This window comes from Pituophis catenifer, unplaced genomic scaffold (assembly GCF_029215685.1).
Source record: "Pituophis catenifer annectens isolate HBS135680 unplaced genomic scaffold, rPitCat1.0.hap2 SCAF_2, whole genome shotgun sequence".
Taxonomy (NCBI): Eukaryota; Metazoa; Chordata; class Lepidosauria; order Squamata; family Colubridae; genus Pituophis; species Pituophis catenifer.
Genome location: NW_027256882.1, coordinates 190,868,636 through 190,895,858, shown reverse-complemented (window position 1 = coordinate 190,895,858; position 27,223 = coordinate 190,868,636). Strand labels below are relative to the sequence as shown.

Sequence of the window (27,223 nt, the reverse complement as noted above, 5' to 3'; positions counted from 1 at the left end):
GTAGTTATAAATGAAATGAGGAGTTACGAATATAGTTTTCAATGCAAAACAGAAGAACTAGAATTCATCAGTAGAGTTAGCCTCATTTCTGATGTGCTGTGCGGAATGGTCAACTCACTGCAACCAACCTAGTACAGCCATTTAGCTGTGGTCAAGTCGCCACAGGACAATTCACCTTGAGACAACTCCATACAGAATAACTCAAAACAATAAATGTTATCTGCCAGTCTTTCTTCAATATTATTTCCATTGACAAAAATTGAAATAATGTTGAAGAAACAGTGGTATACAACATCTGTTGCATTGAGTTATCCCATGTGGATTGTCCTGTGGCGAGTTGGCTGCAGCAAGTTTTCCCATGGTGAACTGGTCATGCTGAGTTCGCCAGGATGAGATGGCCATGGCAAGATGGCCACGACGTGTTGGCCACAGCAAGCTGTCCTAGATCCTGCTGAATATGTATCAGGGCTTCTTATCAAAATATAGTTTTCATAAGTCATCTGGTACAATAATATGTCACATTTTATAATCTTTTAAATTGTTAAATATTTCAAACCTGTTTTGTACTTATTTTCTCCGCTGCCAGTAACCAAAATTTTGTCACTTTTTTCATAGCGAGACAGATTTTTTTTCAGTCTTTGCCTTCAATCCATGGAACAACTGTGTTTGTTTGCATTTCTCCCCTCCTTTACCCATTTTCTTCTCAGAACAATCATTGTTTGTATTAGCTGAAATCTATGTTATTCCCTTGAGAAATCTGTTAGCATTTGTAAAGAATATCTTTTTAATGCCATTCTTCGCTTTCTCCTTCACAGGTCTCTGGAATCAGAAACTGTTTCTGATTCTCACCTAAGAAACTGCATGTGCAAATTGATTTTTTGTGCATAGCTTTACTCAAGACACTGATCTTTGTAAATCTATATAATGTTTTATTTTTAAAGAAATGTCTCCCGATTCATCTTTAAATCAAAGTTCATCTGTTGCCAAGGTCTATTGTGATAACATGGAAGAAGAATAGGGAGCTAATACTGGAATGAAATGGAAAAAATAAGGGTATTTTTGTTAAAAGAATAGTGTTTAGTAATATCTTTAGAAAGATATTAAAAGAGTTCATACTTTCATAGACTTTCATTTTGAAATGTATTTCTGAAGCAAACAAATACAACCAATGGCATAATGTATGAACTAGATCATGCTTAAAACACTAAAAATGGAGAATGGAATATGAAATACATTCACATATAAATATATTCACATACATACATATGACATAAACATAGCATATACATATAATCATTTGCACCACTATTATTCGCTATACTTTATCTTTCTATTTTTTACAAATCATTCTTAGTTCCATCATGACTGTACATCAATTCATATACTGCATTTTTTTCCCAATTTCCCAATTCTATCAAACCATGACTTCCTCAATCTTCCCCTTCCCCTAGAGCAGGGATGTCAAATTTGCATCGTCACATTGTCATCACGTGACGTATCGTGACTTTTTTCCCCTTTGCTAAAATGGGGGTGGGGTGGCCAGCAAGTGATGCATCCGGCCCGCAGGCTGCAAGTTTGACACCCCTGCCCTAGACTCATTTACTACTTCTCCTGCAGTATTATTTATTTTGCAGGTGGAGCCTCATTTTTACTCTCACAATCTCAATATACTTCTTTCATACTAGTCACTCACGTGTTCAGTCCACATTCATAAGCACAGATTAATCTCCAAACTTTTTCTTGGGTTCTCACCAAGACTTAAGTAACCCATTCCTGTTTACTTCTCCTGTCATACTCAGTTTTCACTTCCATACAACAAGTAGGCAGAAGCACGTTCTTATGCACAGCCATTTTCATTTCTTTCAGTGAACAATCAATCTTCAAAACAAATCACCCATTGCCTTTCTTATCAATATTTGCACTTCAGAAAATTTCTCTATCCACTTTCCCGTATTTAGTAAACTTTCTACCAAGGTACACAGATTCATCTTATTCGCTCTAGTTTTCCACCATTTATGTATTTCTTACAGTCATTCACTTAATTTTCCACCCATCTCCTAGAGTGTTTCTTGTGAACTTGTGGCTGTGACCTTTCTTGTCTGAGTACACTTTTTCTCAGTGGATGACTGCCCAATCGGATTATGTAGGATTTATCCAGATGCTTATGAAACATTGAGTAACCTTGCAGTGCGGCTAGTACTAATTAAAGCTGATTAAATGTCAACACTATTTTGATCATTGTATGGAAGGCAAGAGGAACAAGAACTGCTTAGAGAGCTTATTGCTTAAGCCTAACAGCTTAGCCAGAAGCTGAAATGTTCAAACCTTCTTGGAATGATGGAAGACCAAGATTGAGCCTTGGATCTTCTGTATGCTTGTGATCCACTTCTAAACCACGACAAGGGTCCTAGCTAGCTTCCCATGGAAAACAGTAAATGGGACCCTTTTTATCATATATAAAAGCAAAATTCCATAAGATGTTTCCACTTGTTTGTTCATTAAACCCCAAAGAAAAATGTTCACTTTTAAAATCTATTAAATCAGAATATATATGTAATCCCAATATTTTCTAGCATTCTTGCACGTCCACCAAAAATTAAAAGTGTACCCTCCGTTTGATTACATTTCCAACAAATATCTGAAATTCCCTTGTATGTTTTTGACAGCTTATCTAGCATCATATATTAGCAACTCATCTTTTTAAAAATATATATATATTATTTTTAAAGATTATAATTAAATATAAATTTCAACCCTTTCTTTCATATACTCTACCATTGATACAACTATATTATATCCAAAATGTTTTACCCATTTTATCATACAGTTTTTAACTTGTTCATTGTCTGTATCCATTTTCAATAAAGGTTTGTACATCTTAGCAATAATATATGATCATAATTTGTACACAATTCCACATCAAATTCAGTCTTACCATTTTCAGATTCATAATTTTTCTTATCAACCTTAAAACTTTCCGTTAACTCATCATAGAGAAGCCAATGGAGTGTAAAGCCTTCCAACTCTTACCTTTTTTCTTGTTTTAAATTTAAATTCTCCTTGGGAAAAGTTTAGCAGATCAGCATATGTTAACTATTTTTGCTTAAATATCATTTCGCTTCTCATATAAGCTTCTTGGGATGAAAACCATAAAGGGATTAATACTACCATATTAGAATGTTTCTGAAGAGAAGTCCACCACTTCTCTAGATAAGTGGTCTCCCTATTTGATCAGTGTGTACTCCCTTTTACCTTGAAATTCATTTTTCCTATTACCTGTGATGAAATATACCTACAAAATACCTACAAAATTTATCTGAATTCATTCAAACCCACTTTTTGAAGTCCAAAATATGCTTCTATATTGCACTCAGCTTTCTGTTAAAGTAAAAGCTCCAGTCTTAAATGTTAATTTTGTCCTAGTGTTCCAGCTAGTCCACTTTCATTTCCTTGACTACCTTTTCCCTATTGATTTGTAACAAGTCAAAATAGTTGAGCCTCTTTTGGCTTCCTTTGTCCTCCAAAGGATAAAATTGCTCCAATCATCTAAGAAATCACTGGAAGGATTGTCTGAGCAGAATGTGTCTTCCAGCAGATGTCAAAGTAATTACCATCATTACTAATTATGCCTGTTCACAATATCTGCATTGCTTTAGGACGGCATCATCCACATTTTTTTTGATTGGGTAAGCATTTTTTAAAATTTGATTATTTTTACATTGTTTACTTTCCTCCATAAAATTACAAAACTAGTTTAAAATGATTTTTCTTTATTTTATATATATTTGCCTCCTCTTCTTACAAAAATAATGAGCTATTAGACAGTGAGATGGGTGGCATATAAATTAAATAAATAAGAATTTGGATGGATGCTTGATTATTGATTATGTGCCATTATATCAGTGTTGATTCTGATGCGTAGATTGCTTAAATCTGACCAATGCTTCTTTGTTGGAAACAACCATCTGATTTCTTTAAATTTGCTGGCATATTTGGTTAGAAACTTTCTAAGTTTCTTCTTCTGTTGCTTGCCATATTTCTGTATATATTACATCAATTCCTGTAGCCTTCTGATTTACTAATGACTGGAGTGCTGATTTAGCATAATCTTTTATTGCTTAGAGCTACTTATAAATAGGGGGTATTTTCTAAGACATCTTAGATGTCAACATCTCTGTACAGAATTACAGTACATAGTTAACATGATGGCCAATTTATTGGAAGTGATTAATCTGTGTACCAATACCAAAGAAAGGACAGATTATGCAAAATATTGTACAATATCCTTAATTTGATAAACTAGCAAAATACTAGGTTTGGTTTAGGATCATCCAATACAGATTAGAGCCAGTGGTGGGTTTCTACCGGTTCGCCCCAGTTTGGCCGAACTGGGAGTGGCAGGGGCAGGAGGCTCCGCCCACCCACCCAGATGTCATCATGGACACTGCGCATGTGCAGAAGGTTCTTCACATGTGCAAAAGTGCCATGCGCGAGCAAAGCTCTCTCTCGCGCTTACAGTCCCGAACCTGTAGCGAAAGTAAGTGGAACCCACTACTGATTAGAGCCCTACATGAAAAGGGAGCTGTCCGATGTTGAAGCTGGCTTTAGAAAAGACAAAAGAACAAGACATTGTAGATGGAGCAGACCAGGAAATGAATTCCCAGGAAGACTAAAACCATTTTTATTGAGATTAGCTATCGTAGCAGAATCTTACAAGGCTTACTTTGCCTCCTCTTACTTCCTACAATTCATTGAATTAGGGATTGTAGGAGATGAACAGGCTGAGCTAGAAGACGAGTCAAATGCATCCTCAGTCTGGAGTCTCTAGACCCCTGAAAGAGATCTAAGTCCAGCCTTCTTTGAAGTTCATTGGCTCTTACCTGGAACAATTTGCATTGACCAATAGTAGATCAGATTCTTGTGAATAGGTTCAATGGAATAAACATGCAGTGCTTTTGAACTCTGTCCTGGCTTCTTGGTTTCTTGTGCCTGACAGGAAGGAATCTATTTCTGAAAGTTATTTTGCTGGACTTAAAAGATACTTCAGTTCCTTTTGCCTAGGTAACAACTCATTCATGTCTCTGATAAGGACATCCTTCATACTCTACCTGCTGATACATTCTAGATTAGTTTAAAAAATACAAAAAAGAAATCAGCATGTGTTTAACATAAATATTTGATTTGATCTGAAATCAGTATATGCTTCACTGATTATAGAAAGACCTTCAGTTCTATCAAGCTGTGAAATGTCCTTAGGAAAAGAGGGATTCCATTTCTTCATAAGGACAGGAGATTGCATTCATTACAAAACATGGCAAAACAGACTGGCTCAAAGTCAACAAAGTGAGACAAGTTGAGGTAATCCTCAATTTATGACCAGTCACTCTGGGCAGGTTAAAACATAAAAGCAAACATCAAAATACTAAATTGTAAAGTAAACAAAAAAATAAATAGTTAAACGCCAGAATGCAATGGGGTGGGTAGAAACTACTTCCTAGTGCACTAACCACCTTTAGTGTGGAATGCCCCATCAGGTCCCAAGGCAAACAACAGAACCAGGTTTTGAGGCTCTTACAGAAGGCCAGGAGGGTGAGGGTGAGGATGGATCACATCTTGAGGGACATGATGTTCCAAAGAGTGGGAGCCACAGCAGAAAAATTTCTTCTCCTGAACCCACTGAAATTCCTTGATTGGCAGGTCTGCAGTATCTCCCTTCAGCTGGAATGAGGGCAGTGGTGGGATTCAGCCAGTTCGCACCCCTTCGGGAGAACCGGTTGTTAACTTTCTGAGCAGTTTGGCAAACTGGTTGTTGGAAGAAATCATTAGGGCAGAGAACCGGTTGTTAAATTACTTGAATCCCACCACTGAATGAGGGGGACAGAATCTCATGAGGTGAGATGGTTTAAGGGGCCTTAAAAGTCATAACCAACATCATGAGTTGGACCCATAAGCGTTCCTCCATCATTGCTGTTTCTTATTCTTCCTTCTTTAAACTCTGCATTGTTTGTATTTTTGCTTTTGCTTTTGTGTTTTGACCATTGCGTTTATTTGTTTATTAATTTATTAATATAGCTGCTTATCTCACAATTGCAACTAATTCTGAAGTCTTCTCATTCAATTTCATCAAGATTCATCCAGACAACAGCTAATTTCTTCAGTAACTACGTATGATCCAATTCATTTGGCCTCGGAAATAGGTTTTCACTGACCATATTTATTTAACATTTCAGTCATGCCTCTTCATCATTCATCCTACTTTTTACAATTTCCTGTCATACCACCTAACTTTGTGTTAGAAAAGACTGAACTAAAATAGTTGAATAACACTTTTTTTCCTGTTACTTTTTAGCATTTTGCCACTTCCCTGTGCAACTGTATATTGATTCTTTTCTGGTTTTTTCTTTTTATTGTTCTTAATGTTTTTCAAAAACAAACTACAATTCATTCTGCGATTTATCTTTCTTGCCACTGTTGCTCCAGTTCCAGAATATATCTCCATATTAATCCTTGTTGATCTAGCCCTCTTTCTATTTCCTATATATGTCTTTTTTTTTTCAGATCTTCTCTTCTGGTATAGCTACATTGGTCTCTCCTGTTTCTCTCCATTTTTTCTCCAAATTAAAAGACTCCAAACCATTTTGAACTTCCTTTTCTATTAGCTTCTCATCAACATTCTGATTCTCTTTTCTTCAAAATACGTTTTTAAATTACACTTAGCTTTAGCTTCTCTTAAACTTAAAAATTTCAGAATTAAATGATCACTTCTTACTATTTTTGCTTCCTCAATTAATTATACTTTATTGAGTAGAATCAAATCAGGGATCCTTTGCTTCTTACTTCAGTCTCTGGAACAGAAAGATAAGCCACACATTTCCTTGAAGGACCTTACTTGGCAGAACTTTTCTCCCCTCAAATATTGGAGCAACTGAGCGCTCTCAGCCATTTCTCCATATATATATTTGAGATTTTCAATTTGCTTTAAGAAGCAATAATTTGCATCTTGGTTGGGTAAATCATGGTGGATTCTAACAAAGGCATTGCTTTTATTTATTCTAGTTTAACCCAGAGTCTTTTTACAGTATAACCAAATAAATTCACTGGATTTCTGAGCAGACGTGTAACTGTTCCCTAGCTTTTGTTTCTATTCCTTTTGAATAAAATATAGCCTTTAGTCACTAATAGAGACATTCCACAGGCCTGCTAAAGTGTATTTCCCTTCTTACAATGTTCAGCTGATTTCTATTTATTTTTTTTTATTTCTGAAGAATAATAAATTATCTCTGTTTCTCTCACTAAGGACAAATTCCTCATGTCTCAAATCACAAGACAATATTGATTATAGATGGTATTTGTAGTAACTCCAGGAATTCCTATTGTTTCATATTGTCTGCCCTGTTTCTAATAATAATAATTTTCCCTGCAAGAAAACAAGCTACTATAGTTTTAAATTATTTTTTAAAAATTCACTTACAAGAGGCAAAACTCTACAGCAGTGGTTCTCAACCCTCCTAATGCCGCGACCCTTTAATACAGTTCCTCATGTTGTGGTGACCCCAACCAGGGGTGGGTTCTAAATTTTTTTACTACCGGTTCTGTGGGCGTGGCTTATTTTGTGGGTGTGGCTTGGAGGTCATGTGACTGGGTGGGCGTGGTTAGCTGGTCATGTGACCGGGTGGCCATGGCTATGTGTATAGGGACTACTCAGCGGGCTGAAAAAAGTCATTTCTGACAGGTCCTCGCACTTTTGACTGGTCCTCACACTTATGACCATCCTCACATTTATGCCCGTGCAGCATTCTTAACAACCATATAACTCATTTCACAACTGATTCTTTTCACCATGGTGATAAGATAGGGCAAAAAACGTAAAATGTGAGGATAGTCGTAAATTTGAGATCTGGTCAAAAGTGCGAGGACCAGTCAAAAATAACTTTTTCAGCCCTCTGAGTAGTCCATGTGCACAAAAGGACTACCCAGAGGGCTGAAAAAAGTCATTTCTGACAGGTCCTCGCACTTTTGACCGGTCTTCGCACTTATGACTGGTCATCATTTATGCCCATTGTACCATTCTTAACAACCATGTCACTCATTTCACAACTGCTTCTCTTCACCATGGTGACAAGATAGGGCAAAAACGTAAAATGTGAGGACAGTCATAAGTTCGAGGACTGGTCAAAAGTGCGAGGACCAGTCAGAAATCACTTTTTCAGCCCTCTGAGTAGTCCATATGCATAAAAGGATACAGCAATAGAGAGGGATGAAGGAAGTGAAGGGAAATTATAGTAGGAGTGAGGGTAAGAGAGGGAGGAAGAGAGGAGGAGAAGGAGAAAAGAAGAGGAAGTAGGGAGGAGAAGAAGAGGGGGAGGAAGAGAAAGTAAGAAGGAAAGAAAAGAGAGAGGTGGTAGGTTTGAGGAGAAAGATTGCTGTACAATAAAAAAGATGAAAGGGAAGAAAGCCAACCCCAAACAGATATAAAGATATTAAGATAAAGAATGAATTGTTATACTTTAAAGAATAAGAGAGAACAAATATGAATAAATAACAATAATTAGAAACACACATACAAACATACAATGTATTTTCTTTGAACAGAGTATTTGACCGGTTCACAAATTTAAACAGTGTTTAGTCATTTCAATTAAATGTACAATTTCTATATTTCCTTTTTGCCATATTTATTCCTCATCTATTTTTGTAAAAAACCAATATTACCCTTCATCCTCATCTCTAATCTTAATCAAATTCAATTTTTCCCTTCTATTCTATATTATACCCCTTCCCGTTGTCATCTATTTTTATATCCATCCTCACATTGGTTAATTATGTAATATTAGTTGTTTAATATAAATTCAGCATTTTAATATAAATCAATTAGTTATATAACTACCTTTTTTGTATATTAATCAATATGAACATGAATATTCCAATTATTTCCATGCAATCCAATTTCTTACAAATCAATTAATTATATTTACCAATAATAATAAACCAAATAATTTCCCCCATATATTCCTCCAAACCACAACTTAACCATTTCTGCTTTCAACACAATATACAATTAATAGTATCTCAATTATTACAATTCCCTAGTTAAATAGAGCTTTTTTTCTTTTGTGTTTTAAAATCTTGAACTCTCCTCTTTTTCCCTAAATTTCCCATTGTTTGCACCTACCTTTTTTGGTGAGGAAAAAGAAAAGAAATCTGCCTGCCTAATTTTGCAACGTTGCAGCAACAGCAAAGCCAACAGCCTGCTTTAGTTTCAGTTTCGTTTTTCAGCATAGCTAGGGGAAAAAAAATCTGCTCCAGCAAGCAGCAGAGCCCTGAGCAAAACAGCTGAGAGCAAATCAGCTGAGAGTTGGGAGCCGATCTAATCAAGGGCTAATTAGCCTATGCTGAAGCTCCGCGGGCCAATAAAATTACAAAAAAACACCGAACCATTTGTTAAATTGCTGGCTCGCCCGCCCCTCGCCCACCACTATTTATTGGCAATAAATAGTGGTGCGGAGGGGCAGGGCAAGCCACCAATTTAACAAACGGTTCAGCCGAACCCCCTAGAACCGGCAGAATCCCACCACTGGCTATAAGGCGGCCTTTTGAAGCCCTGCGGCAAGAATTTAAACAGTTTTGTTTCCTCTAGCCATCAGCTGGGACTCAGGAGGCAGCAATAGATTGGGAGTGGGCGGGGTAAACGAACGGCCGGCGATCCAACAGAGCAGAGAGTGAGGGTGAGTGAAGGCGTGGGGGGGCGAGAGAGGGCTTTGGCAACCCCTGTGAAATCGCCGTTCGACCCCCAAAGGGGTCGCGACCCCCAGGTTGAGAACCGCTGCTCTACAGGAATGAACCTGTGTAGTATGATTTGAGCAGTAAGATAGAAACAGGAATTCCTATGAACAAAAAAAAAAAAAATGAATCACCCACAAATCTACAATACCATAGAAGTTCAAGGGAAGATAACTTTGCTAATGTTTCTAGTAAACCTGAAGTAAAATCAAAAATCAGTTCAGTACTATAAGCAGCTGTTGTTTTGATATCAGTCAAGATATGAAGAACCAATCCTAAATTGGGGCACAACACTTATATAAAGGTACCATGACTACAAAATGCTGAAGTTCTTGATTTTAAAGAAAACTAAAATGCAGGCAAACATGTAGCAATAGCACTTAGATTTATATACCACTTCACAGTGCTTTTATAACCCTCTCTAAGCAGTTTACAGAGTCAGCCTATTGCCCCCAACAATCTGGGTCCTCATTTTACCCACCTCGGAAGGATGGAAGGCTGAGTCAACCTTGAGCCTGGTGAGATTTGAACTGCCAAATTGCAGGCAACGGGCAGTCAGCAGAAGTAGCCTGCAGTACTGCATTCTAACCACTGCCCCACCGCGGCTCAGTAGACTGGATTTTGAGAGTGCTGACATTAATTCCATCAAAACAAAGCTAATTAGGATTTCATGATAGTAGAAGCTAGTGGGTAAATGAGCTCAGGATGTTTGGAGTGCTTCAATTAAAGCAATATTAAATCCAAGGCAGCAAATAGTTTCCCAATGGTAAAGGAAAAAAAATCAGAGTGTCTGTACAAAACGATTAATAAATATTGAAAACGGAAAAGAGCAAACAGATAAAGGACAAAGGAGGCAAGGTACATTTAGTAAGATGAAGAGAAAACTGAATTGGGAGAGAATTGGGGGAATATTTGGAGGGATATCAAAAAGTAAGGGCTCTTCTCTATTATCGTATGAAATTGGGACAATCAATTTAAATCACAAGAAAGCATTTTAATGGAGCATTCTAGCAGTAATTTGATGGTAGAACCAATTATCCAGTTAATGATGATCCCCTGTTTACTTAATGTGCTCAAGAAAAGGGGCAACCATCTCTAGTTAATGCTTTCAATCTTTAAATGCTTTAAATAGTGGGAGTTGTATTTGATAGCCCAATGGCCCCTTCCAACTCTGTGATTCTAAAGAGATCACTAAGGAAATTTACAGATAAAGAATTGCAGAGCAAAAGTTCACAATGAGTAAAGATTAATGAAGAATAGTAAGAACAACAAAAGCAAGAAAAAGAAATAATATACCAGTTGCTTCATGAGGATAGCAAAATGTTAACTCATAATTATAAAAAATAGCATTACTCAATTACTCTGGTTCAGCCCCCTCGTCTAGGGGAATTTGTGTTCCCCCAGGAAATCTGTGATGGACAGACAGAAGGAGCAGGATTCTAATTTGAGATTAAAAGAGATATGTTTAGTCAATAACTAGTGAATGAGTCAAATTTGTGGAGCCTGATTAATTGTATCCTAGGATACAAGAAAAAGCCTGATGAACATTTTGTGAACTTGTATCATTATTTTTATATATAAATTTTGGAAACCAAGTAATATGTTAGTGATCAGAGAAAAATGTGGTTCCAATCTTTTAAAAGCTGAGAATAGAGAAGACTATAGATTGGTTGCTGTAGTATAATTTCTTGGAAATATTTTATTGATATTGATTGATCTATTAATCTATAATCATCATGAAAACAGTGCAGTGGTTATTAGTGTTGTGAAAAACATTTTGAGCTTGGAATATTTCTGAACTCAGTAACCATTTTAAGCTTTTGTCGTAAATACCCATATTCAAAGAATTTACCCTGACCTAACAAAAGATGATTATTTCGTAGTGAGATTGGAACAAAACCATGTCCATTATCACAACTGCATTGTTGTAATTGCTGCTACTGCTATTTTTTACATTAGATTTAAACAAAAGTCCAGCAGAAACCTAGTAAAACAGTAGGAACCAGCTATTTCCTTGCTACTATTAGTTGAGATTAATAGGATAAGAGTAGGATAGTGAATGTAAGAAACCAGAACTCGTAAATCATTTGGGTATGAAACATTTGCAAGAAAGCAACCAAGCTCAGAGAGCACCAAGGGCCCCTTATTTCAACACTGAGCTACAAATATTTTCCTTTATCAGTACATACTACATAGCATGATAAGTAAGTAGTTACAAAGCTGGTGCAAAATTGTATACAAAAGCTATTCATCAATGCTTCATTACCAAATTGAAATGAACTATTGAGTGGGATGACACAAGGTTGAGGTTTATATCATCTACTCTTCAAAAGTTTGAATAATGATTTTAGTGAAAGATAGAATGAATTTGCAGAAGACATAACATTATGCCTCCGTGCCTTCCGCCGTGCCCTTAAAACTTTCCTTTTTCAACAAGCCGGGCTGGCCTAACAAATCCTTTTAAATGATTTTAAATGATTTTAAATTCGATTGTCTTTTTAAATTCTGGGCCAAATTGAGATATTTCCTTTTAATCTGTTCTTAATTTATGTATTATGTATTTATGTGTTTTTACTTGGCTGTATACCGCCCTGAGTCCCTAGGGAGAAGGGCGGTATATAAATTTGAAGTAAAATAAATAAAAAAATAAAACAGAAACAATTCATCTAGGAAATTAAATGAATAGGAACAGAATAGGGGATGCCAGGCTTGGCACTATTTAGGAGAAAAGATACAGGGATAGTACTTAAAGACATCCTGACTATAGTAGTGATGATCTAAATTACATTGTAGTCACCATTTCCAGGACCAGATCAGGGGTATATCCAAACTCTTTGGTCCTCTGGTTGCTTTCTTGACTAACTATTATTAGGCACATATTTAAAATACCCAGAAATACTCTCTTTGTTGTGATTGGAGCTTCTATTTTTGAAGATTCCTGTTACTAATGTTTCTTTTGCAGATGTCTAATTTCACTTTCTATTTTTCCATTGATTCCGTTGATTGATTTAATAGTCAAATTGTATGTTGACTATTATGATACTGTGAATAATATTGTTGTCTTTGTAAGTTTCAGCTCATTGTTATGTTATGTCACCTTTCCACATATAGAGTAACATTATTCCCAATACTCACTCACTTCCTTTACATCAGGATTATTTAACCTTTGGACCAAAAGCTGCATTTGGATTTGAGCTGACATCCAGGATACATATTACAAGACACAGGAAAAGATAGAGCAAAAAATTAAAAAGTTGGACAGAACAGGACAAAGAGTTCTACTATACATGATAAAAACCACACCTTCAAAATTGAGGGGTCCCTAAGGATTTTCACAGACATGGCAGCAAATAGTGAAAGATTTCAAGGCATCACAAACTGCTCCTCCAGGGAACCTACTTCTTTGCTACAGAATTGTATTCACAGATAATATATCCTGTTCCTCTATTTCACCAGGTGTCTAATGATGTGCAGTATTTATGTTCAGTTTTGTCATCAGGGACTTGCATATTTTCCCCATTTTGATTCTGTTTTCTTCCCCCTGCCCGTTCTATTCTTGTTCTTCACTGCCTTCTTCACTAGCTATTACCTCCTACCATAACTCACTTTCTAGAGACTTTCCTAATTCCACTGACTCTTACCATTTCTCATCAGTGAAAACACTGTAGAAAGTTAGCCAGAAATTTGGAATTAGACTATACTGGTAGATGACACTGTTCTCCTATTTATTTATTTATTTATTTATTGCTCATTTTTAAAAATATATTGGAATGATTTTATACCACCTGAATTGTTCCAATTCTAACTGGCTCATAGCAAAAATGCAATAATATAAACATAATCATAAGTGAGGTATAATACCAGTGCGATCATGTTTAAATTATTACTTTTAATTATTCTTCAGAGTCATGCTCAATCTCTCTACCTCAAGGACTTTTGTCTCAGTGTTTCAACCATATCTCAGAAGAGGAAGCAGCATTCTCCGGGGTACATCCCAACAAGCAAAACATTTTTAAAAAATACACCCCCACTGGGTCACTTTCCAACCATAATAAAATAATTAAAAAAGAATAAAATCAATATATGTCAATTTATATTTATAATCACAATGAAAATAATGTTGTACATCTACAAAATCTCCACCTACTTACCATTTTATAAGATTTACAATAAGCTGCCTTTCTGTCACTCTCAAAATCTGCTCACAACCACTTCCACCAACTAGTTTTATTGAAGAAGTAGTTTTAAATCCATTTTCAATGCACCCAAGAATGTGAGGATCTGGAATAGAGATAAAGAGTATTTTATCATTGAGGACCTAGATCCTAAAATACATAAAAATGTGATGGTGGAACATGCAAAACAGGATCATGACAAAACAGGAACCGGGACAATGAGTAACCCAAGACCTAAAACAGCAGCACTAAGAGCTTGAATTGAGCTCTGGTCATAAGGCAGAACAGGTATACAGAATAGTTCTTGACTTATGACCACAATTAGAACTGGAATTTCGTTTGTAAGTCATTGCAGTTGTAAGCCACCACACAACAAGACCTATTTTTAGTACTGTTGTAAGTCAAGTCACTATGGTTTTAAGTGCAAATCCTGAAAAACAGCAAAAAAAAAAAATGTTGCAAATTATGATTACATGACCGTAAGATGCTGCAAACAGTCATAAATGTGGGACAGTTGCCAACCTCCTGAACTGACAGTGGTGATGGATCAACGGTCATATATTTTAATTTAGGATGTAACTGATTTTTTCACAGGTTTGTCGTTAATTCGAACTGACTCCATATAAAGCTCTCAGAGGGAGAGTGTTAGTTCTAGACTAACACCAGTGCTTGAAATGAGGACAAAGGAAGCCCTGCCATAGACTTTTGCAATCATTCAGGCAAGAGATGTGTCAAGGTGTAGGAATTGCTAAATTTAAAGTGATGGTTAGGCTGTCTCATTTTTGCCACTGTTCTTTAGAACAAAAACCACACTGAAATATGCAGGAAGGAATTCAGAGTACATTTAGTGATATGATGCATCCATTCCTTTTTGTAAATGCTTTCTAGATAGAAGGATACTTCTTTTAAAGAAAACATTGCTTGTATTTAAATCAGGCAGCAATCTTATTGACAGTTGCTTGAGAATAAGCCACATTAAAAAATTGAGGTTTTCTTCTGAGTTAGCATGTATAGGATTTATGCTATATTAGGTGGATTGAAGAGATTGCTTTGCAGTGCTACAAATAGATTTTGGGATAATGACTACTATAAATATATTTTGAATAGTATTTGCCTTCATTTGGCTTTGACTGCTGACTGTAGTGGAATCAATCTGTGTCATCTGAATGATCAAATATTTGTTTGTTTCTTCTTCTGGAGTTAAATGTGAACTGTATTGATCATAGGAAAGAAAATAGATTCTAGGGACACTCTTACAAGATAGCATAGCTAAGCTTTTGATTTGCTTTCTTTGAATGAAAGAATCACAGGTGATCAATTAGCTTAGCCAACAATGGTAATATATAAATAAGAAAGAGTGAGGATTGGAGGGCAATGCGGGGCGAAGGGTGGGGTGAGGGAATCAGGATGTGCAAAGGAGGGAGGGAGGATTATAACATGAAGTGTTTGGCAGCCATGTGCATCCTTGTTCTAGGATTATTTTCAATAGTTGCATTCATGACTGTTAGTCATTGATAGAAAAAGCAGGTTGGTAGACCTACTTATGAATGGTATTTAGAAAATGTATCAGAGCAGGCTATCAGCACCTTCATGTTTTGGAAATTAATTCAGAAGTTGAATTAGCAACTTTTATTTGGTGGTGCTTTGTGCATTCCTAGTTCGTGTACAAGATTGAAGTGTTCACATGGTTTTGTTTGTATGTCTTGTTTTTTTTACAGGAGATGTGGAAAAAGGTCTTTGAGCACATAGAATCATATTTTCTTCCCATAATATGAATTTCCAGGCAGACAATTTTAAATAAATATTATATATGAAACTATGCTTTTGGAATAGTTGAATAACTGAATTCAATATCTGTATTTTAAGTTTTGTTATTGGAACGTTATGATTTGCTTCTCTGCATTAATAAAGGCCAAATATACAAAGGGGGAATATAATAAAAGAGCATGTGGAGAAAATGAATTGCATGTGGAAAAGGACAGTGTGAGAGATGAGGAAGAATGTGTGACTTTATTTCTTTTAACTGGATTAATGGAAGTTGCAATATGGGATGGCTGTATTTATATATGACAGGGATGTGGCTGTAGAACAGGGCTGTCAAACTCGTGGCCCGGAGGCTGGATGTGTCACATGCTGGCCACACCCATCCCCGGTTTAGCGAAGGGGGAAAAAGTTGTGAAAAGTCATGTGACACCATCATGACAACGTGAGTTTGACACCCCTGCTGTAGAACTAGAAGATGTTGAGTGAATCTCAAAGAATCCAACTTAGTTGGAAATAAAATATGGAGGAAATAGAGTGTATATAGGGGAGTATGTGAAAAAAGAAGCAATGGAGTTCAACTTGGTGTCTTGTATACAGGAGTAACTTATATGTGAGTGTGCAGAAGGGAATAACGATGGAATGTCCATCTGGGATGGGAATTATAAATGATAGGGGAAAGGTGGCACAGGTGGTAATAGGTATATTAGGAAACAGTATTCTTGCAGTGAGGATGTGTTTCCTTTGGGGAGGGGAGATTATGTGTTTGTAGATGCGGAGCAGTGAGATGGATGTGTGTGGAAATGGGTGAGGGATTTTGTGTATGTCATGCCATACTGGAGTGGAGAATCTGTGTAGGAGATGGTAGTATCTATGGAGGTGAAATGGGGCAGAGTAGCAGGTGGAATGATTATTGAATGAATGCAGAGATGCATTGTGAGGGAAATCAGATAACATGCAAACAAAGTGTAAGCAGAGGTCTTAACTGTATTCTCCAATCTATTAATTTGTAAATTGCAGGGCCCTCAGGAATTAATGTCTTTCACATGAATTAGGTCATATGAGATTTGACACCATATTTGTTTCACTGTGTGCTGCAGTCAGCTTGTGCTGAATGACTAAAATTTATTTCAAAAAGGTGCTTTGGGCCATTTAGGTGACCTTGTTCACTTGGAAGACGCTAAGAGATTATGCATTTTGCTTCAGTGAAATGATTCAGGTGGTCTCAAATTGTTTTGCACGAAGCTCCTAAGCAGGACTTCAAGGCTCACCTCCCACCCTGTCCCAGATGTATTTAGTTGCCAGATATGCTGGCCAGAAACCATGAACAGCCTGTTGAGAATTTTGGCAGTGTGAATCAGAAGTTTTAAGGCATGCTCAGCTGTTTTCCCTAACTTGCTTGGATCTTTTGCAGGCACAAAAGAGGTGCCAACAATGAGGGGACTCTGAACCTTTGGTAGCCCAGGCTGAGATAGCAAAGATCCTGGACAGCCTATTATGTGCAACTGTAGTGGTGCACCTTCCCTCAAGGATACAGCAGCATCTGTGTCACAATTTGTACCACAGCCACCTACTCCAAAACACCCTTGATGTGAATTGGAAAGTTCTGGCATGATTGACCAAGTAGCTGCAATGTAAGCAGCAATCTTAAAGTCACCAGTGGCTGGCTACTAACTAGAGGGAAGAAGGAAGGGCCTTGAGGAAGAGGAGGGACAGTTATTACTAAGACTGAGGTGAGATTTAAAAAGGACTGAGTCGGGGCAGAAATGTAACCAGCACCTCTCTCATTCTCATGAAGATAAAAGGAGGGACGGAATTATGTTACTACAGTTTTAAAATAAAAATAGTACTGATCTACAGGACATGGCTTCCTAATCTGATCAGCCACAAAGGACTGACAGCTCTGAGATACCATATAGTCTTCCCAAGAGCTTGACAGAGTCCTTGCACATGGCCTTGCATGGATCATCCCCCAAAGTCCACAGTGCTGCTGCCCAACTTCACAGTTGTTATGTATATGAGGAGGTTAAGAGTTACCCTTAGGAAACCCTCAGCCAGCACTTTGGGAAAAATCTCCTCTGAGTCTTCTCCAACAAGCCCCTTTCAATTTACTCTCAGATTGCAAAGCAGTGCTTCATTCAGAGCTCTATGTATCAAAGCGTTCCTTTAAAGCTTTGCATAATCATATGCAAAGCTTTCATGATCGTGTCTAAGTCTTTCATTGCTTTTCTGCCTAGGATTAAAACTGTTGTTTACTTCTCCAGCACTTTCTCCATTTTTATCTATTTTTGAGCTCCAGAAAATAAAGCTATCTCTCTCCTTTAAATCTTATCATCAGCTACAAGTTGACTATGCATGCAGTATTATGTCTTTAAAATAAAACTTTTTTTTTTTACTTTCATAATACATTATTTTAACTTCTTTTTACTTTTGAATAATGATATTCTATCCTCTGAATATATCAGACTGTCACTGTTCTGGCTAGTTGTGATCTCTTTCATTCCTGCCATTCTTATACTATATTAGCTCTTTAAGATATTCATAAATGAACACATATCATTGCCTCATTTTCTTTTCTTTTCTGGTTCTCCAAATTCAGTTTTTATAGCAGCTTCTTGTCTTTATAAAGGCTGCTAAGAAACATAATTAGAATTTATGGCATTCATATAAACCTTACTGTGTTTCTCATTCTAACGACTTAAAAGTGGTGATAGTTAGTAAAGGTAAATCTCCTCCATACATTCTTTTTCTATTACCCATCTTAAGTTAGCTATCCAATTTCATTTTTTCTGTCTTTTCTGAAATCTTACTTTTTTTGGCATTTTATGTCTGAATGTAGCTCTATTCTTCCTAGTAACATTCCAAACAAAAAATGTCTAAAGAATTAATCTAATTTGCACACTCTCTTACATTTCTGTTGTTTTGGTTAAGCATATAAAGCAATATTTTCTCATTTCTGGACCCCCAAATATTCTTTTCTACACTTGACATAGAATTATTAGTACTTTAACTGCCTCTTCTCATGAAAGTCTGAGTAGTTCTGTGGGTATTCCGTCCATGCCTGATACTTTCCTATTTGACAGCTAGTCTTTTAGCTGTACTGACTCACTTTTTAATGGAGTCAGCTCCTGAATATATATCCTTTCTACAAATGTTTCTGTCATTCTGTAAGCCCATTTGAAAAGGGTTCAGTATAATCTTCCTTTAACCTCATTTGCCTCTTTCAGATCTTTTCGGTGAGTACTCTTTAGTATTCCTATATTAACCGTAGATCCTCTGTGATTTCTCTGATCTTCTCTCATTTCCCTTTTCTTTTTTATATTCTTCTGTTTGTTGACATGCTTGATTAAGTTATCATTCCTAGCCCCACTTTGCTTTATAGTTTAAAGTCTCTGTTCAGTCATTGTATAGCCCTGTTGCCCAAGGCTATCCTTATAGCTTGTTCTGAAAGTCACATAAATCTTTTCCTCTTGGGAATAGTCACTTACTCCCATAACTTTTCAGGTTCTTTTTCACATAAAGAAGTGTACTCAATTTGTTCTTTACATTGACTTTATATTCTAACTATATACTTTTCAGATTATGTCTTTCTGGAACACCTACTCTCATTAATGTAACATGGTTTATTTATTCAGCATTCTGTCAGCTTCAACTGAAATATGGTTTTGGTTATAAAATCAGCACAAGAAACCATAATAGAGTAAAATTATAATAAATACAATAATAAAAATAGAAAAGTACAGTTTTGCACAACTAGAAAAGCCCCTAGGCTCCCAATATCCTTTGTTTTCAAGTTGCTTTAAATCATGACAGCCTAAACTTGAACCTCAGATGAGGGTGGAGGCTGTTCTATAAAAATGGGGAGCATTACAGAAAAAAAAAATTCACACCTGGCACCTCTCACCTAAGGACTGTGGTGTATCCTGAGCTTCCCTATCTCGGATGCACTTCAGAATAAGTAGCATCCAGAAGGCAGTTCTGAGGATACCTTGGCATCAATCCATATTAGGCTTTAAAGGTTAAATCCACCACTTTGAATTACCCTCAAAAGCTTATTTGTAATTAAAATAACCCCTACAGCATCTTATGTTATGTAGCCACAATAGCTGTCACCTGGCCGTATCCAGATTACTGCATTTTATACCAATCACAGCTTTCAAGTGTTCTTCATTTCTAGTCATGCTCTGAATCATATATCATGCATAGTACATAGTATATAGCATATCTGGGTGAAAGTGGCTTTCTCCACTTCAATAAAATGTAGTTATTCTTAATAGAAACCAATTTGGCATGCTTTTATTTCTGCTTTGACCATTTCAGATTTTCTTGGTTTGTAGATCTCAAATTCCTACCAAAGACCAGGCTTTCTTGTAATTTTTTTTGAATATTTTTTAATTTTTTCCCAATATAAACATACATATTTTGTGGACAGTGCATTGATTGGGTCAAGTCTTTTTTATACAACATTAACAATAATAATACAAATAATATGTGGACTTCCAATCTTCCAACTTCAAACAATATTAGTCTCATTTCATATTCCTTTTACATTTTCCCATTGATTCATTTAAGTATAAATAACATTTCTTTGTATGCTATGTTTGTTATCCCTTAGTAAATGTTATCCTTCCATATTTTAAAAATCACTCATTATTCCACCATAGCATCAATATTCCAAATATATAGGATTACTAATAACACCAATTATTAACAATATTCAATCAATCACGGGAGTATATCTCAAAATCCCCACCACTTCTAATCGTAAATATTTTAAATTCACAATATTTTTAATACTCTGTTAACATTAATACTATAGTTAAATTGCCTACTCTTAATTTACCATCTACTAGTCTAAACATATTGGGATTATGGTATTTTCCCATTTTATTAATATATTTTCTCATTATCCATCATCTCTTGATCTTTCTAAAATTCCATCATCTGTTGATTTTTTTGGTTAGCCTTTTATCTCTCTCTTGGAATCTTGTATCACTTTTTGATTTTTTTGTGTCTACTAATCTTTCCCTACTGGGTGCCTTTTGTCTCTTCTCTTGCCTTGTTTGAACACCCATTCACAAAACTTCCTTTTATTTGTTTTTTAAGAGATTTTTCTCTTTTCTCTCTATACCATTATAAATTGAGAGATTATGTAATTGTCTTCTACTTATTAATCTTTTCTTCTCTTTGTTCTTAACTTCTTGCTTCTCATTTTTATTTCCCCCTTCCCATTTTTTCTAATTTCTCATCTATTTCTTGAGTATCATGTTCCTCTTTTTTCCCCAGTTGTTGAGTAGCTTCTACATTCATTTCTGTATCTTTAAACAATCCCTTTTTCTCTTTGTCATCTCTTAAGAATTCATGCATATTTTTTAACATAAACAATATTTCTTCATACATCTCTAAATCCATTTTATAGTAATTTAGTACAAATTATATAAAGTATCTTTCTATTATTCCAATAGCTCAATATTTAAGAAACTCCTGCTTAATCAAATTACATCAATCCCATAATTATACCTCCAAAACTCCATGTTTTATTTCATAATAGTTTAGAGCCTTATCATTCTCCAATTATATATCTCCCAATTGTCCAAATTTTACAATCTTATTTCCTTTTTCTCTCTTTTCTTCTGACCCTTTTTTTCTTTTGCCTCATAGAATATTATATTAAATAACAGTAATAGTCCAAGTCAGGGGTGAAATGCTCCCGGTTCGGACTGGATCACCCGATCCGGTAGCGATGGTGGCGGGTGGTTCGGAGAACCGGTAGCAAAAATCCCTGCGCCCACCATGCCCAGCTGAGCCGCACGATCAGAGGCTTTTTTTCTTTACTTTTAAAAGCATTTTTTCTACAACCTCTTCCGATGAAAAAATGCTTTTAAAAGTAAAAAAAAAAAAAAGCCTCTGATGATCGTGCAGCTCAGCTGGGATCGTCAGAGGCTTTCCAAAGCATTTTTTTCTGCAACCTCTTGGCCGAAGAGGTGGTAAAAAAAATGCTTTGAAAAGTCTCTGACAATCCCAGCTGAGTTGCCTGATCGGCAGAGAGGTATTTTTTAAAAAGCCTCTCTGACGATCTCAGTTGAGTTGCCTGGTCGGCAGAGGCTTTTCAAAGCATTAGAAAAAATGCTTTGAAAAGAAAAAAAAAGTTGGTCACATTACCTTCCCCCCCCACCAAGCCCCGCCCACAGAACCGGTAGTAACAAATTTTACATTTCACCCCTGGTCCAAGTCCAAATTAGTCCAAATTAATCCACTAAATTTCTCCAATCTTTCCAATCCATAATCCAATCGACAATTTTAATGAAATTTGGTTATTTGCAAATGAGTTCCTTTTATAGCTCTTCAAAAGGGGAAAAAAAACACCTTTGAATGTTCTCAGATTTTCCAGTTGTCTTCTAACAACAGAGTCAAGGTCAGGCCATTCACTAGATGTTGTTGCTTCTATTCTGTGTATTAGACTTTGTATGTATTAGATTAGCTTTCATTGAATATACTGCAATTTTAGCGTTGCAGTACTTCTCTTTCTCCATTAGATGGCTCTCTTATTCCCAAATCCCAATTAAGCAATCTGTCAAAAACAGTTGATAATCCAATAAATCCAGGAGTTTTAAAATTCAAATAAACAAGTAATTTCTCCCTAAAATTGCTTTCAAATTATTTGAGTTTTTTTCCGAGCTTTCTGTATTTTATAACTTCTCTTGGGCTTTTTCTGCCCTTTCGTTTCTGGTTGTTGTTTTTTCCTTGTATTAATTTGCCACTATTTTAATCTTAGGTGTTTTCTTTTCGTATTCTTTTTGTTATTGCAAGTCATTAGAGTAAAAGTTGGTAATTATCTCACCCAGTTTCAATGTTCTGTCTATACACTGCTCCTGCACAATCTTGGGTCCTGATTGTCCCGGCTTTGTGACTGCCAGCAATGGCAGTCGTGCCTGTTGCTATTCGGGAGAGCTTGCTTCGGACCTAATGAGGAATTTGCAGTTTCCTCATAGCCAGTGAAGCACCTCTCCTTCCTTCACCTCCCCTACAAGGAGGCTATGACCCCGAAGGGTCTCCCGGCAGCGGTTACCAGCTGGATTTTCACAGGGCTCAGCAGAGCCCACTATTTTCCATCCGTTCTCACCTCAGCTGCAACCGGAAGTCCTTTTTTGTAATTTTGGTTTGGTCACATTTCTGTCTCTAGACCTACTTGTGAATGTTCTATGCTCTGCTCCAATAACTAGAGCATCTGAGAGTTTCCTCATCTGGCTAACAAACATATTTAAATATGTAACTATTGTTAAATATGTAACCATTCCTACCTTTTTTTCAAGAAGTACCTCAGAGCACATAGTTCAAATTCACCATCAGTGATACCAACTAGTTTTCTTTGTAATGAGTGGAATTTGAAAGCTAGATTAAACTACAAATGGTTGTTGTTGTTGTTATTAGTATCTTTCTGAAGATTTCTGAAAATATAATGAACACATTAGACAGTTTTCTTCCTATGCATACTTCTAATCCACCCCAATAGGGTTCAATCTCTTGAACAAACCCATTTTGTAGTAAATTATTGCATATACAATATCTGATAATAATCAGATACTTGGCCAGCAAAATTTCTTCCATCATGTCACTGTCATTCTATTCTGTCATTCTATTCTTGTTATTCTATGTTCTGTGTTCTAAAGTTCTAAAGTTTTTCATGTTCTAAAGTTCTGTGTTCTAAAGTTTTTCATGGTGAGCAGGAAGATATGTATCTCCACTACTCTGTATAAATGTGATTGTGTGTAGAGGTAGTCCTCAAATTACAACCATAATTGAGCCTGCCTATTACGGTCATAAATTGTGACAGTCATAAAGCTGATCATTCATGTGACTGATCCAATTTTATGACTTTTTTTGTAGCAGTACAAAAGCAAATGCTGCAGTTGTAAAGCAAATCCATTGTTCACTATAGACACTTTTGCTAAAAGATGTAAATGGATCCTGATTTTCAGCAAAATATCATAAAAGTGCCAGGTATACTGCAAACATCCATAAATGAAGGCTGTTGCCAAGAGCCCAACATGCAGGACTTGGGGGGGAGGGGGGAGGGTCCAGCCACCAGAACATTGGAACTGAGTTGTAAGTAGCCTTGGGGAGGTCTGTTGTACCTTCAAACATTCACTAAGCAAATGTTAATAAATTGAGGACTATCTGCCTATGTATATTCAGACATTTTGTGAAGCAGTAAATGGGAATCCACTTTTAGAAAGTGGTGGAGTCTGTTTTGTCTTTTCTAAATTAAAAGATACCTGATATATTAAAAGAAGTACTGAACTTTTGAGTTGCAGGACAATCTACATGGATTGCAAGACTTTTTTTTTTGGAATTCAGGAATTAACGGAAAAGAAAATCATTTGATTTGCACCATCATTTGATTTGTTTTTTTAATGCAGTACAGGTAGTCCTCGACTTAGAGTGGTTTGTTTAGTGTCTGTTTGAAATTACAAAAGTACTGAAAAAAGTGACTTATGACAAATTTTCACACTTATGACCATTGCATCATCCCCATGACCATGTGATTTACATTCAGATGCTTGACAACTGGCTCATATTTATGATGGTTGCAGTATCCCAGGGTCATGTGACCATCTTTTGCGACCTTCTGACAAGCAAAGTCAGTGGGGTAGCCAGATTCACTCAGGCTAATTCACTGCTGACTGCCAGGAGTTCAATTCTGACCGACTCAAGGTTGAGTCAAATTTCTATCCTTCCAAGGTCAGTAAAATGAGGACCCGATTGTTGGGGGCAATGTGCTGATGTTGTAAATTGCTTAGAGAGGGCTGCAAAGCACTATGAAGCAGTATATAAGTCTAAGTGCTATTGCTACTAATTTAATAACTGCAAGGATTCACATAACAAATGTGGCAAGAAAAGTCATAAAATGGGACAAAACTCACTTAACAAATTACTCATTTAGTGACATGAATTCTGGACTCAATTGTGGTCATTAGTCAAGGACTAGCTGTACAATATAATTTACAGTTTACCAATCAATATACAAATCAAAAATTATTCATTTTTGTACTCCACTTTTATCAGTGCACAGTAACTATAGTAGAAGACCTATTTAACATATGTTTAACATATAGGACTAAAATATTTAGTAGGGATGAGGAAAAAAATCAGGATTAAAATAAATAAATATTATTCCTTCCCAGACAGAATGATGTAAGGAACCTGACTCATTTTAAATATTTGTTCTTCTTACTAGCTTTCTAGATGTTGAGTTATGCTGCTTGTAATACTAGGAGTTTGGCAGTTGCGTATATGGGAAGAAGAAATAATGCACTGAGAAAGTAAATATAAGTAAAAAAGGAAACATAAGGCAACAAGACCTGAGGAGGAATGATGACTATATATGCCATATCTACTTCCTTCATGTTCTGTCTTCTAGTGACCTGCTAAAGAAATGAGTTTTATTTTATATACTAATGAAGGGAAAGGAGACTTCTGAATCAAAAAATGCAGAACACAGTCCGGTCCCAAGTGTGCTTCCATAACAATCTCCATGCACGCTTGTTAGCTGTAACAGTGAGTACTAGCTCCCAGTCTCCCAATTACCTCTAATTGGATAATCCCAGGCACTCATTGTGATGTAATCTATCAAAGCTCTCATGTTCTCAGTTCTTGCTGCCTTCCCTAGTTAAATAGCCTGTCGCTTTAAAATTCTGTTGTTAGATTTCCTCTCAGCATTCTGTATTATGTTCACAGTATTTAGCTGCCTTTGGGAGTTTCTTTTTCTTTTCTTTTTTTTTCCCTTCCATTCGTGTCCGATTGATCTCAAATTCTCAGAGATCTCCTGGGTAGGTCCCTGCTGTTTTCTTCCCAGGGTTTTCAGAAGTGCTTTTGCCTCTTTCCCAGGGCTGAGAGAAACTAACTGGCCCAAGGTCACCCAACTAGTTTCATGCCTCAGATGGGACTAGAACTCAGGTCTCCTTGTTTCTATCCTGATGCTTTATACCAGGGGTGTCAAATTCACGGCCTACTGGCCAGATGCGTCACACACTGGACACGGCCACCCCTGGTTTAGTAAAGTGGGAAAAAGTTGCAATACATCCCATGACGACGTGTCGTTGCGAGTTTGACACCCCTGCTTTACACCAAACTGGCTCTTTAGGATTGCTAACTGGGAATGGAGAGAGAGGATGTTGAAGACAAATAGGCTTGGAAGCATTTCTTTGGTCACCAATTTCCCATTTGGTTCTTAGAATAGAGTGCCCCCCCCCACACACACACACACCTCTCCTACTGCTTAGTATTCCAATCTACAATTAAGTAAATACTTATCTAATATTCTTGCCCAGGGCTTATCATCCAAGAACTCCAGGCCAGCTTGACCTTGGGCCAGTCATACTCTCTCAGCCCAACTCAACTCACAGGGTTGTTGTGGGGAAAATAGGAGGAAGAAGTTGTGCTGGATATTTTAGTGGCCATGATTTTTAAATATAATAAATGCAGGATATTAATAAACAAACTCCAGGCCAGTTGCTGAGTCTAGTGTCACAATTCCTTGTTTTTAACACACTTCCCTGTTTTTGAACAAGAATTATTTGTGACTTTATCTGCCTGTATGTTCACTATGATTACAAATAGAGAAAATAGGCATTCTTTAAATATGAGCTCAGAAGTTTTCCTTTCTTGTTCTAATATAGGACTATATAGTGCTATTTTTCCATCCTTATGTTCTAATTTTGACATTGGATAGAAAGCCTTTTAAGGTCTGCAACAATCCAAAACCTGTTAAAATCCTTTAAATGATATTGTATTTGTGCTTTTTGCTTTTTCTAAATCAATTCCTGTTATTAGTTTTTGAAAACAGTGTACCATTACGAAAGCAATTACTTAATGCACTTATAAATCATTATTTTTATGTTGTTTAATTGATGGGCAGTTTTTAAAAAAGTATATCATTGATGAATTAATTAATAAAAAGCTGAAGTTTTTATCATATAATATTGTGTTTGATCTATTGTTTTTTTTTCTGATTAAAATGCAGGAAGAAATGTGTTGTTTACTAATGTAATGCTATTGGAGGTTTTAGGCTATGACATCTTTTCGGGAATATATTCTCATTTGGAGACAATTCCTGGAATTAATGTAATTGGGGATTTTCAGTCATTATAGGATCCTAAAACTTTTCACATTAAAATTAATGCAAGCTTTATAATGGTGTTAATGGTTTCTTGGAAACGATGCTGCATGCCTTTTAACACTGTAATGTACTTTTTTTTTAATTTAAAGACCTTAGATCTTAGATACATCATGTTCACAAACTGTAACTGAAAATGAACCAGAGGCTAAAACTTCAATGCAACAGCAAAGATGTCTGCTCAGTACAGTACCATTAATCTATTTTCTTTTTCTTTTTCTTGCTTTTCTTCTTTCTCTTCAATAGAAGTGGAACAAAAAGGTAATTAAATAGCTTTCACCTGTTTTATACATATACTCATTCTAAGCAATTCAGGGATAAAATGTTAAAT

General features: G+C 36.2%; 1 protein-coding gene across 1 annotated transcript in view; it reads left to right on the top strand.

Annotated features, from left to right (window-relative positions):
- Window positions 1-27,223, top strand: part of ADGRL3 (adhesion G protein-coupled receptor L3) — a 425,730-nt gene that overhangs the window by 144,646 nt on the left and 253,861 nt on the right. The window contains exon 6 of the mRNA XM_070938393.1: window positions 27,139-27,153. Coding sequence (XP_070794494.1) covers window positions 27,139-27,153 — 15 coding nt within the window. The remainder of the gene's footprint in view (window positions 1-27,138; window positions 27,154-27,223) is intronic.